The sequence below is a fragment of the Balaenoptera acutorostrata genome, chromosome 2, assembly GCF_949987535.1.
Source record: "Balaenoptera acutorostrata chromosome 2, mBalAcu1.1, whole genome shotgun sequence".
NCBI classification, from domain to species: Eukaryota; Metazoa; Chordata; class Mammalia; order Artiodactyla; family Balaenopteridae; genus Balaenoptera; species Balaenoptera acutorostrata.
The window spans coordinates 67,721,746-67,735,463 of record NC_080065.1 but is presented as its reverse complement, the minus strand read 5'-3'; the positions used below and the strand labels follow the sequence as shown (position 1 = coordinate 67,735,463).

At 40.7% G+C, this 13,718-nt stretch overlaps 1 protein-coding gene across 1 annotated transcript in view; it reads right to left on the bottom strand.

The window, feature by feature from the left end:
- RASGRF2 (Ras protein specific guanine nucleotide releasing factor 2) overlaps positions 1–13,718 on the bottom strand; it is a 241,503-nt gene that overhangs the window by 167,620 nt on the left and 60,165 nt on the right. Inside the window, exon 2 of the mRNA XM_007179765.2 lies at positions 12,956–13,062. Within this exon, the coding sequence (XP_007179827.2) occupies positions 12,956–13,062 (107 nt within the window). The remainder of the gene's footprint in view (positions 1–12,955; positions 13,063–13,718) is intronic.

Below are 13,718 nucleotides of genomic sequence, written 5' to 3'. Positions count from 1 at the left end.
TTCTGGTATTCATGTTCTTATAGAACCCCTTCCTCTTGAGTGTGAGCTGGACCTAAATGACTTACTTCTAAGGAACAGAATATGGCAAAAGTGATGGGATGGCACTTCAAGATCAGTTTACAAGGAGACTCTGGATTCCATCTTACTGGCCTTCTCTTGCTGTCTTGCCGGTTTGTGCTGGAAGCCAGTGCCATGTTGTGAGCTGCTGCACGGAGAGGCCCACATAGATGGAAACTGAGAGAGGCCCCCAGCTAACAGGTGATGAGAAACTGAGGTTTCAGTGCAACAACTGGTAAGGAACTGAATCTAGCCAACAATCACGTGAGCAAACTTGGAAGTGGATCCTTCCCCTTCTGAGCCTTCAGATGAGACTGCAGACCTGGCCAACCCCTTGACTGTTGGCTTGCGACCTTAGGGCAGAGGCACCCAGCTAACTTGTGCCTGGATTCCCAACCCACAGACACTGTGGGGGACAATAAATTGTTTATTGTTTTAGGAATTGTGGAGTAAATTGTCAAGCAGCAAGAGTTAATAAATATAGTCTCAAATGAACAAACAGAAAAGATACTAGAGAAACAAGGCTAATTCAGGTAACAGAGGTTTATTATCTTCAGAGAGATACAGAAGGATAGTAGAGCCATAAGGCAAAAAGGGGCTGCCATGGAAAAGAAGTAATCAGATAACAGGAAGAGTTCTTGGAAACAAAAACAATTATTAAAATTTTACAGGTCAATGAATGTGTTAACCAATGGCTGAAAACTAAGCTGAGTGGTTGCAGAGAAAAAGAACACTGAACAAAACTACAAAGAGATAAGAAATAAGAAAGAAAACTGAGCAGCATGGAGTACAGATCCAAGAGGTCTAAAAACTATCTTATGGAAGTTCCAGAAAGAAAAAAACAAAAACAAAAACAGAGATTGTGATGGGGAAGAAATAATCAAGAAATCAAAGAAGACTTCTTCAAACTGTATATGGTACAGTTTAAATAGAAAGGCTAATCCTAGACCAGCTCGGTGCTTTGTGACCACCTAGAGGGGTGGGATAGGGAGGGTGGGAGGGAGCGAGACGCAAGAGGGAAGAGATATGGGGACATATGTATATGTATAACTGATTCACTTTGTTATAAAGCAGAAACTGACACACCATTGTAAAGCAATTATACTCCAATAAAGATGTTAAAAAAAAAAAAAAAGAAAGGCTAATCCAAATGCCAGAGAGAATAAATGAAAAAAATTTAACACCCTGACACACCCTGGTAAAATATCAGATCTCTAAGGATAGAGAAAATGTATAAAAGCTTCCAAAGAGAAACCACAGGTTAGCTAAAGAAAGCAGCGAGTATCAAGATGATACACTTCTCATCAGTAACCTCGGATGCTAGATCACAATAGAGAATTGAAGGAAAATTATTTCGAACCTAAATTCCTACAGCCAGGCAACCAGTCAATCAATCAAGTGCCAGTTCAAGATAGAAAGAGTTTAGTAATGACCACGCTTACTACAGGAGAAAAATTATGAGGAGGTTTTCCAACCAAACAAAACAGAAAACAAAGACAAAAGATGACATGGAATGCAAGAATACAAACCTTTGATGAAGTAAAGGACACTAGAAAGAAATCAGAAGTAAATGCATGCAAGATTCTCCTTCAAGGAGCAAATATACAATTGCATATGATTATATTTCATTCTCTGTGGAACCAAACATCAGCCGTGATAGTTGGTACGTAATATTTGTAAAACCATGATGTAAATACCCCTCACTGTTTTTTAATTTTCAGAATCAACAGAGGCTTAATTAAATTTAGAGAACAGAAGGTAAATGTTTAAAAGTTTATAAACAGAGAATAAATAATAGTGAAAGTAATAAAACCTCAGGGTTAGAAGAGAGAAAAGAACAATAAAAACACATTAAATGTCTTAATTTATGTACCTCATAGCAGAGAGTCAATACATACTGCCCAAAGTTGATAAATTAATAGATGTTTAATGATATTATTTTAAGATAAAAAGTCAACCATTGTAAGAGCCAAAAGTAAGTAAGTAACAAAAACAGAGGGGACAGAGGGAGGAGAGGTAAGAGATATTGAAAGAGTGTTAAATTCTTCATCTTTACAGCAGGGTGCCAATAATACTGCCTAAAATTACTGAGTCAAGAAATAGACAAAAGGACTTTATAGAATATAATATATGAATGACTAATAAATACAGGAAAAAGGTGCTACTTAATCAAAGAAGTAAAAATTGTTTATCAAATGTATCAAGAGTTTTAAAAAACAGTGCTACTCGGTACCAGTAAAGATATGGTAAAATGGGTACTCTCTACTGGAGTGAGCCATTCCAGAAGACAATGTCACAATATGTATCAGGATAGGTTAAAAAGGTCATACATATCCTTGGTCACAGTAATTTCATTTCTAATAATCTAACCCAAGAAAAATAAAGACTTGCAAAAAATGTACAAAGAAACAAGATGTTCATTCATTAAAATAAATATAAGAAAATGGAAACAATCTAAATATATGTGTCTATAATATGGAAGTGATTAAAAAAGCAATAGTACATCTACACAATGGAATGATACAAGACATTTAAAATCATATTTTAAAGAATAGTGAACATAATGTAACATACCTAAGACTTACTAATAAATGAACAACAATAACAAAAACCCCAGGAGATTAAAATAAATATGATTTGTGCATGCACATGCACACATGTTCACTTGCAGAGAGAGAAAATTATGTATATCACAGCTACAAGGGGTTGGGAAGTAGGGGAGAGAAAGAGGGAAAGATAGATACTCCAAACACAAAAAGGAGTTTTCTCTGGTTGGAGCAATTATGGGTCATTATTAATCACTTCTTTTGTGCTTTTCTGTATTTTTCCAACATCTCTATAATATTAAGTGGAACCCCACACACACACGCACAAGTCCTAATGGCAGTTATTTACTCTGTGAGGTGGGATTATGTGATGTTTATTTCCTTCTTTATAAGTTTCTATGACTCCAAATTCATTCTTTCATTCAATATTTATTGATTGTTATGTACCCAGAAACTGTTCAAAGCACTGGATACAGGAATAAACAAAGTAGGAAAAAAAATCTGTGCCCTGGTAGAGTATATACTGTACTGCGGAGCAAAAGACAATAAAATAAATAAGAAAAATATGTATGTTACCTGGTGATGGTTACCTTAAAGGAAAAAATGGAGGAGTAGGAAAGAAAGTGGGGGAGATGGGGTTACAATTTTAACCAGGGTGTAAGAGAGGGTCTCTTTAACCAAGAGACCTTCAACCAGGGTCTCACTGAGAAGCCAGCACTGGAGTAACGACCTGAGGAGTGAGCCTTGTGTCCAGCTGGGGGAAGAGACTTCCAAGTAGAGGCAAGAGCAAGTGCAAAAGCCCTGTGGTGGGAGTGGGTCTGGCCTGTGTGGGGAATGGCAAAGTGGCCGGTTTACTGGGGGGAGTACGTGAGAGGCAGAAGAGGGAACAGGATTCTAATGCATGTAGACCAATATAGAGTGTCAGGTTTTTACCCTGCATGAGATGCCGAGCTTTAATCAGAGGTGTGGCAAATTCAACTTTTTAACAGGATCACACTGGCTGCTGTGGTGGGAAAGGACAGAGGTGAGGGGTGGAGTACAAGGGGAGAAAGGGAGACCAGCTGGAAGTTCCACAATAATCCAGGAAAAAATGTTAGAGATTAGTCCAGCATCTAGCATGGGGCCTGCCACAAAATAGTCATTCAAATGAAGTCACTTTCAAATGAAAAAAAAAGTCATCTAATGTGATTTATTTTGCATGGTTTATTCTTCTTCACAAAATACCTTTCATTTCTCACAATTTTCAAGTCATTCAAAGTATTTCATTTGGTCTCCATAGCTTACTGCTCTTACTGGGATATCCTCCCACCTTAAAATCATAAAGCTTTCTCTTTTTTTTAGCTTTTTATTTTATATTGTAGTTGATTAACAATGTTTTGATAATTTCAGGTGTACAGTAAAGTGATTTGGTTATACATATACATGTACCTATTTTTTTTTTTCAAATTCTTTTCCCATTTAGGTTGTTACATAATATTGAGCAGAGTTCCCTGTGTTATACAGTAGGTCCTTGTTGGTTATGCATTTTAAATATAGCAGTGTGTACATGTCAGTCCCAAACTCCCTAACTATCCCTTCCCTCCACCCTTCCCCCCTGGGGAATTAAGTTCTCTAAGTCTGTGAGTCTGTTTCTGTTTTGTAAATAAGTTCATTTGAATCATTTCTTTTTAGATTTCTCATACAAGCAATATACGATATTTCTCTTTGTCTGACTTCACTCGGTATGACAATCTCTAGGTCCAACCATGTTGCTGCAAATGGCATTATTTCATTCCTTTTTTTTAAATTTTTTTTTTAATTTATTTATTTTATTTATTTTTGACTGTGTTGGGTCTTCGTTTCTGTGCGAGGGCTTTCTCCAGTTGCGGCAAGCGGGGGCCACTCTTCATCACGGCGCGCGGGCCTCTCACTATCGCGGCCTCTCTTGTTGCGGAGCACAGGCTCCAGATGCGCAGGCTCAGTAATTGTGGCTCACGGGCCCAGTTGCCCCGCGGCATGTGGGATCCTCCCAGACCAGGGCTCGAACCCGTGTCCCCCGCACTAGCAGGCAGACTCCCAACCACTGCGCCACCAGGGAAGCCCTAAATTTTAAAAAAATTTTAAATTAAAATTTTTTTTTAAATTTTTGGTTGTGTTGGGTCTTCACTGCTGCGTGCGGGCTTTCTCTAGTTGCAGCGAGCGGGGGCTACTCTTCGTTGTGGTGCGCGGGCTTCTCATTGCGGTGGCTTCTCTTGTGGAGCACAGGCTCTAGGCGCACGGGCTTCAGTACTTGCGGCACACGGGCTCAGTACTTGTGGCTCGCGGGCTCTAGAGCGCAGGCTCAGTAGTTGTGGCACATGGGCTGGTTGCTCTGCAGCATGTGGGATCTTCCCAGACCAGCGCTTGAACCTGTGTCCCCTGCATTGGGAGGTGGATTCTTAACCACTGCGCCACCAGGGAAGCCCTATTTCATTCTTTTTAATGGCTGAGTGATATTCCATTGTATATATGTACCACATCTTCTTTATCCATTCCTCTGTCGATGGACATTTCGGCTGCTTCCATGTCTTGGCTATTGTAAACAGTGCTGCAATGAACATTGGGGTGCATGTATCCTTTTGGACCATGTTTTTCTTCGGATATATGCCCAGGAGTGGGATTGAAGGATCATACAGTAGTTCTATTTTTAGTTTTTTAAGGAACCTCCATACTGTTCTCCACAGTGGCTGTACCAATTTACATCCCCACCAACAGTGCAGGAGGGTTCCCTTCTCTCCACACCCTCTCCAGCATTTGCTGTTTGTGGATTTTTTGATGATAGCCATTTTAACTGGTGTGCGGTGATATCTCATTGTAGTTTTGATTTGCATTTCTCTAATATTTAGCGATGTTGAACATCTTTTCACATGCCTCTTGGCCATCTGTATGTTTTCTTTGGAGGAATGTCTATTTAGGTCTTCTGCCCATTTTTTGATTGGGTTGTTAAAGCTTTCTTTATGTATCCCACTAGTAAATAAAAGTCTACTCCAGACTGTGTCAAATCAACTGAAAACGCATGCATGGCTTCCCTTCAGTGTAAGAATTTTCAAAGCATTGCTATTTCTATTCTACTATATTTCCAATATGTGTTTTGTCTGATTAAATTTTCCAGTTACTAGACAATGCTCAAGTTTAAGAGGTTTTTTTTTTAATTTAAAAGACATAAGGTAAACATTTATCAAGTTTGTTTTTGCCTAATCTATTCATTACTTCTGTTTCGTTTTATTTATTTATTTTTTCTTTCTTTATTCATTTTTGTTATTCAGTTTAACTTCCCTCAAGAAAAAATGGTTTCTCACTGCAAAGGGGAATAATAAAATTAAGCCATATAACTCAACATGATGGAAGCCAAACTAATCTGTTGAGTATCAACAGATGGCACATATATGGGAGCAAAATATTCTTGTATAATATTTATAACCAAAACCAAACCACCACTACTACATACAGGAGAGAAGGAAATATTCCAGTAGAATCCTGAAAAGTCCAGAGAAGAGGCACCGTATAAAATCATAGCCCTTAATTATTTTTGTAGAAGGGAAAAAACTGTATCAGCTTAGCAAGGAATTGTTACTTGGGCCAGAACCTTATCCTAGTTATTTTGATTGAAGACATATTTGCTAATGAGAGATACATGTCTAATATGTTAGATAATTATAATTAGCATATATATCCAGAATATCAGAGAGAGAGAACCATAGTTAAAACCCAGGCTGAAAAGTCATACAACGGGTACTGAAGAAACACTCCCACCAGCTCCCGGATTATGCTCAATGTTATTGAGAAAACTTTGGAATCGGCATTCCTCATATCAGGGGCATCGTGGTGTCTTTGGGAGTTGGGGAAATCCAGTCCAGGATGACAGCAGTGCAGTTCCTACTTAAGCAATGTTTGAGCATGAACAGCAGCGCCCTTATCTAAGCAATACCAGGCCTCCAGGCATCATTCACGGCTGCTTTAGCATTGCTACCCTCCATTTTTCTGGCTCTCAAATTCTCTTACATCAATAGGTCCGTCCACTCCACTGGCTAATCAATATTTTTCATGTTTCACATCAGTGTTAGAGGTTCTAACACTAATTCACTCCCACGAATCTCTTCTCTTTCTACAAAGTTATATAAGGAAAGAAAAGCTTTGGAAAGTCATTGTTGACCCAGGTGACACAGCTTCAGTGGGGTAGGGACAGAAACCCATTGCCAAGGGCTGAAAAGAGCCGGCGCTGCATACAGAGGAAGAACAACAAAACCGTTTCTCCAAGAAGCCGGGCTGTGCTTTCGAGAGAGGTCAGCAGCTAGAGGAGGATTCAGGGCCAAGGGAGGGGTTTTTTGGTTTGTTTTAAGGTGGGAGAGATTTAAGGAAAATCAAAGAACACAAGGAAAATGTCAAAGTGAGCGGGATAGGGGGAGACAGGAGGCTCAGGTAAATAGACTGGAACTATACGGGAGAAATGGAATAATTAACAGAGCAAGAAAATCAGAGGAAAGAGGCTAACGGAGGAGCTCTCCATTGAACCAGAGATGTTCCCCTGGGGCGGACCCCTGCAGTGGGTGAGCCCAGGTGCACATGGGGACGGAATGCCTGCTTTGTGAGTGGAGACACAAGCTCGCACTGCAGTGTAAGCTGATGGTTAAGGAAGGAGACAAGATGAGCATCTGAAGCAAAAATACCGTAAGGAACAGGAAAGATAACTGACAGGGAGAAGTATTAACAAAGGGCTGCAAATAAGACAATCCAAGCCCAACTTTTCTCTATAGAAAACAAGTTCTACCATCCAATCAAGTAAATCTTTCACCCACAAACACTACTCCTTTTCTTTTGTGTTGTACTGTTCAAACTCTAAGGGAAAAAATGTCAAAGTCTCTTTCATCAGGCAAATCTGGAGGCAAAGATCTGACAGAAGTTCATAGTAAAGAAATCCAATATCTCAAAAAAACAAAGTCCACATTTTCAGCTTTTTTAATAGTGATAGTTTTACTGTTACCAGAAGAATACAAAATATGGCCTTGGGATTGCTCTGAGCTATAACATCACCACCCATTTTTGATTTTCTAGTCCTGTGGTTTTGCTATGAAACATAAAGCGTTTTCAGCTTTTCTATGTAATCACTCTTCTGATTTGTGAGGGATTTTTCCATGCACATTCTACAAAGCGCTGATTTTATGGGGATGATAGGATACACACGGTGTATCCTTCAGTGTTGGACAGATTTTGTATTATACACTTTGCTCTAAATTAAGCCTCTATCCAAGTAAAAAGAATGAGGTTACAAGCATTAGGTGTTTGGGACAATTACCATGGTGTGTGTGTGTCTGTGTGTGTGTGTGTGTGTGTGTGTGTGTGTGTGTGTGTTGGAGGGAGGGGTGAAGAGATTGAGAGAGAAAGAAGGGGGAATATGGACAACAGGCCACCTGAGGCACGTGTAATCAAAAGGACTATAGATAAAAACAGACCCAAGAGGCTGGATTAGAGCTTTCTTTAGTGGACAAGAGGACAAGGCTTAATTAAAAATCTTAACTGGAGGATTAAGTCTCTCTGCTCATCAAGTTCAGAACTGACAGGGTGAAGGAAAGGGCTACATCAAGCCCTAGCCAAACTAAAGGCAACATGAGCTTTATGGAATGCAGGCATATGCCCGAATCCTTTTTCTCTTGCAAATATGCTCCCCATGAAGGAAACCCTAAGAGCCACCCACCACAGGCACACACCAAAGGGAGGAGAGAGCATTGAGGGAGGGCACTGAGTTTCAGTTGGAGACGTTGGAAAGCAGGCAAAAGATAGTAGGACCATCTCAAACACTGAGAGCATGAGTCATAGCTCTGCAGGTGAGCAAAGCCACATACACCCCATGTGTGCAACACCAGGCACCACATTCCCCATGACTCCAATGTTTCACAAGCCCTCCCCTGACCTCAGCCCTCCCCTGGCTTGGTAGAAACCAAGCCAGCTCTCCCCTCAGGACACACCTGACTTCTCTAGCAGCCCCTGTTACTCATTCTCCCATACCTGACATACCAAGGGGCAAGGAGACCCATCAGTATTGCACAGTTCCCCACTGCCCCTTCCAGGCAGTCATACCCTCCAATTCCCTGCAGAAGCCCTTCCTGGCCAGTGCTCGTCGTCCTGCCCCACAGACCTGCTCTCATTCATCATATGTCCTCCCAGGGAGTGACACCATCCAAGCTAGGGACCTGAGAGACATGTTAGACACCACCCTGGTCTAAGACGGCCCACATCCAGGTGGTCACAAGGTCCTTTGAAGTCTACCCCCTACAACTCTGGAATACTTTCCACCCACCTCTCTTCCCAACTGTCACAGACCAGGTCCTTCAGGTCTTATGCTTAGGCCAGAATGGGAAGACCCTTGGTACCTCTTGTACATCTGGATCCTCTTCCAGGCCGTGTCTACCTTCTAACTTCCAAGGCTTCGTTTGATCAAGGCTCCAGAAGACAAAACGTGGGTAAAAGAGCTGTGGACACTGGCTTGTCGGCCAATAAGCCCTAAAGACCCACAATCAACTGGGTCAGTGTTTTTGATTGTCCTAATGTCTACAACTAAATCAACCATGGTGGACAGATATGGCCAAGAGAACAAAGAAATATCAGGTTACTGGAAATGTCTAAAGTTCCATACCCAACCAGCAAACCACTTACAGAACAAGCACAGATTTCATTACTATTAAAATACTCTGGCCTCACCTGATCCCGACAGAAACAAGACTGAGCCTTGCTAGCAGCTTCCCATGAACCAGTCGGTGCCAGTAATACATGATGAAATGATATTTTAAATGTGCCAGTTTCTAGAAATATAATATCAACCAACTTTGAGCAAAACTGGAGAAAAAGCTTCCTAGACCAGGTCAAATCTTCAAAATGAGAATGTTAATTTCCTAAAAGATGTTTTCCTGGGCCAGATCTAAGGAAGAAAACATGCAATCTGACATGCCAGGAAATGACTTAAAGGTCCTCTGAAGGCAAAGGGGGGCAAGTTAATTCGGCTCTGGGGTACAAAAGCCAGCCTCAAGAATGTGATTTTCAAAAAAAAAAAAAAAAAAAGGCCATGAAGAACCTAGTGGCAAGACGGGAATAAAGACACAGACCTACTAGAGACGGGACTTGAGGATATGGGGAGGGGGTGGGGTGAGATGTGACAGGGTAAGAGAGTGTCATGGACATATATACACTACCAAATGTAAAATAGATAACTAGTGGGAAGCAGCCGCATAGCACAGGGAGATCAGCTCGGTGCTTTGTGGCCGCCTAGGGGGGTGGGATGGGGAGGGGGGGAGGGGGGGAGATGCAAGACGGAAGAGAGATGGGAACGTATTGTATATGTGTAGCTGATTCACTTTGTTGTAGAGCGGAAGCTAACATACTATTGTGGGGCAATTACACTTCAATAAAGATGTTTGAAAAAAAAAAAAAAAGAATGTGATTTTCATGGCACCAAAGATAGAGCATCCAGTCCAGTACTGAGAGACACCTCAGGAAAGGAGCAGTGACCAAGAGAAGGATTCTGAGCAGTCCCCGTTTCTACGTAGGATCTGCAGCTCAGAAAAGAATTAGCCTCAGGCTAAAACAGTCATCAGTCATCAAAAGCTCAGACTTAAAAGGAGGGATCAGTAAACCCATAATTACTGAGCATTTTCTATTCAAAAGGCAGTAATACCAAAGTAATGCCATCAGACTGTCCTCTAAAGGTAAAATGTTTAGTCAACCAACCAGTTGTTTAATTAGCACAATGCCAAGCAAAAACGGTTGACAAATCCTTTCTCTGAATGAGCTCCATTAACTTTCTGGCTCTGCTAATATATGAACAAATTCAGGATGAATTTCACAGACCCAAATTTACACCAAAAACTTGACTCAATGAAACATAAATGAAAAAGTTATTATCTTCTGCGATTTAGAAAACAAAAATTGAAGAAGCATCTCAATGTAATAAGTCAAATATAAGAACTCAGGTATAAAGCAGTCAAATTAAAAGGAAGTCATCAAAGAACCCAGTCCTGGACCTCAAGTCAAAGGAAAAGCAAATCTAATGGACCAAAAGTCAGGACATCAAGAAAAAAGATCAATTATTAACCACATCTTCAAATCTAAAAGAGAAGAGAATTTTTACCATTCAATTACCTAAACCACTAAAGTGGTTTCTAAAACCTTTGTTTCCTGACAAGATCATGTGAGCCCTGGATTGATCATATGTCAGTCAACACCAAATAGCTACTGACCTACTTCCACATATATGAAAAAGTTTTCTTGGTATACCAAAAAAAACCCTTACTTGAAATTTTACCATTTTAAAGCAATTCATACTCTATTTGGTTCACCACAATATTTGCTTGGCAACTACAAAGGCACTTAGGCTACTAATGGTACTTGGCTCTTCTTCAAAGAAAAAAAATGGGCAAATACACGTGTTTTAAATTATTTACTTCATTTTAACTCCCAGGTAAAAAGGAATAGAAGTGGTCACAACGATTGTGTCTGGAAATGACCCAAGGGCTCTACGTGGCCAACTTGATACTTCTTTCACCTTTGAAGACCTGACTTTTCTTTCTACAGTGAGTCAGTCTGCACTAGTCCTAAGTCTGAGCAAAACTCTCAGACAGAGACACTGCGAGTGAAGACAGCTGAACGGTATGCCTGGATCATGATGTTGGCAAGCTGCACCGGGGCCCCCCTTGGAGAGCAGCATTTGGTCGCCAACCCTGTGCATCTCAGAGAAATATTTTGCAGGGGAGGAAAGAAAAGGAACTGAAATCTTTTGCAAATAACACCTACTCTCAACCCTGACCTGACATTAATCCATTTTCATCTCTGAATTAGAGGAAGAGAAAAAGAAATAGAAGAGGGAAAGATGGAAGAGAAAAAGAGATAATAATGAAGAACGTTACAATATAGAACATTGGTTAAAGGTTCTGGAGTCAGAGAGACCTCAGTTTGACACCAGTCCTGCCATTTAACAACTTCGTGTTAGACTTGGCCACTCTGCGTAATCATCATGAATCTTCGTTTTCTCATCTGTAAAATGGAATTAATAATACCCTACTGGGTAGTTGTGAGGAATAAAAAAAGAAAGATAAGTATGTAAAGCATTTAGCGTGCTGCTTGCCACAGAGCAAGGTGGTCAATATACAGTAGCTGAAGAAAGAAGAGGGGAGAGGAAAAAAGTCTCCAGGGCTCAAAGAACAGCCTGAACTCAGGACAAACACCTTATATGCTTTATAATCAACCTGAGAACATTTCCTAATGACTACATAATGAGCACTGTGCTTCATTCAGAAATGAATGTGTCCTCATCCTCCTCCTCTCATGGTGCATACAATCCGGCCCAGGAAAGAGAAATCACACACGTGAAATATGTAAAACATAACCTACGTTGTACTAAGTTGTTAAATATTCCACATGTAGCAAAGCAAGCGTTGCGGCCACTTGGAGCGGGGGGCCAGTGAGCACTGGCTTGCAGGGGAAAGTGTCCGGGAGTGGGTGTTAGAGACAGACGTGAATAGACTTACAGGAGAAGGTGGGGGAGGCATATCTGGCAAAGAAAAAGCCTGAGTTTTGCCACTGAAACACTGAGGATTCGAGCAGGGAGGCATGGAGTGAGGAGAGCCTGGGTTAGGGCAGGGACAGGCAAAAAGCAGCAAGTTTGGGAGCCATTCAAAGCAAAAATGGACAGGACTTCGGAACTGAATATGAAAAATAAACAAGAGGGGTCTGCCTGCATCTCTTTTGGATTCTTCATTCCCGTTTGAGGCCAAGAGTGCTTATTTCCACCTTCCTGGTATTTCTCAGGAGGAAGCCAAAGCACACCCTTCCCTTTGCCTAGATAGCGCTTGGCATCCCCTTTCTCGATAACCAGGCTACACAGGGCAAGGTTCACAAATGCAGGCTCGGCTGGGTCCGTACCCCAGCTCTGCCACTCACTAGCTGTGTGGTCTCAGGCAAGCAAGCTAAGCTCCCAGGCCTCAGTTTCCTTATCTGTGAAAGAGAGGGTAATTCTGATACGTCTCTCACAGACTGTTGAGAGTGTAAGTGAATCAAAACATTTAACAAATTCCTTAATTCAGAAAAACTTAGAACAGTGCCTGGCACAGAGGCACAAGTCCTATGTTCAGTAATTATCATTATTATTGTTTTGTCTTTTACCTTTAATCTTTAGCCAGAACATATCCACAGGAAGTGCAAAGAATCATCTCACACACGACTAAGGAGGAGGAACCAAGGGGAAACCCATCTTGGAATTGCAAGTTCATCCAAAACTACCGCTGATGGTGAAACCCCCATGCAAGACTCAGACAATCCAGCGTCACACAGAGGATTTGCGCCCATACCTGGCTTGGTGAATGGCCTCCATCCACTCTTTACCGTCCTGCTCCTCCTCACAGCGCAGCTCTAGTGGTTTCTGACCTTCGTGGCCAAAAAGAACAGTAAAGTAATACTGGAAAGAAAAACAAACCAAGTTATGTTTTATTTTTCAGGCATAACAGCGTAACGACATGATATTTTCCTACAAAGGCTATATGTTTACAACATGCATCAGCATTACGTAAATCATATTTCAAAATGTCATGGCACTCCCAGTCCACTTGGCAATGACTTTCTACCTAGAAGATACCACAGGCTGCACCTTAACACCCCTCAATAAGATTCAACTCACAATAGCTCAGATACAGAAAAGGGATTTGATAAAATTCTACACAAACACACGATCAGAATTCTTTGCAAACTCCAAAGTGAAATTTCTGAACCTGATAAAGGATATCAACCAAAAACTTACTACAAACATTTTAGCTAATGGTGAACTGTTACAAGCAACACTTCTAAAATCAAAAATAAGAAAAAATGGCAATTATCACCACTTGTATTTACCAATTCTGTCTGGAGGGTGACATAGAAAAATAAAGGAAAAAAGAAATGGAAAACAAGGGGGAAAAAATCATTTTGCACAGATGATGTGTCCACATTAAAAATTCACTGAAAAACTATTAAATAAGAACATCCCTCAAAATTGTTGAATATAAAATCAATACACAAAAAATTTATTGCACTTTGATACAATATCAACAAATAGGAAACAATTTTGAAAACACAGCA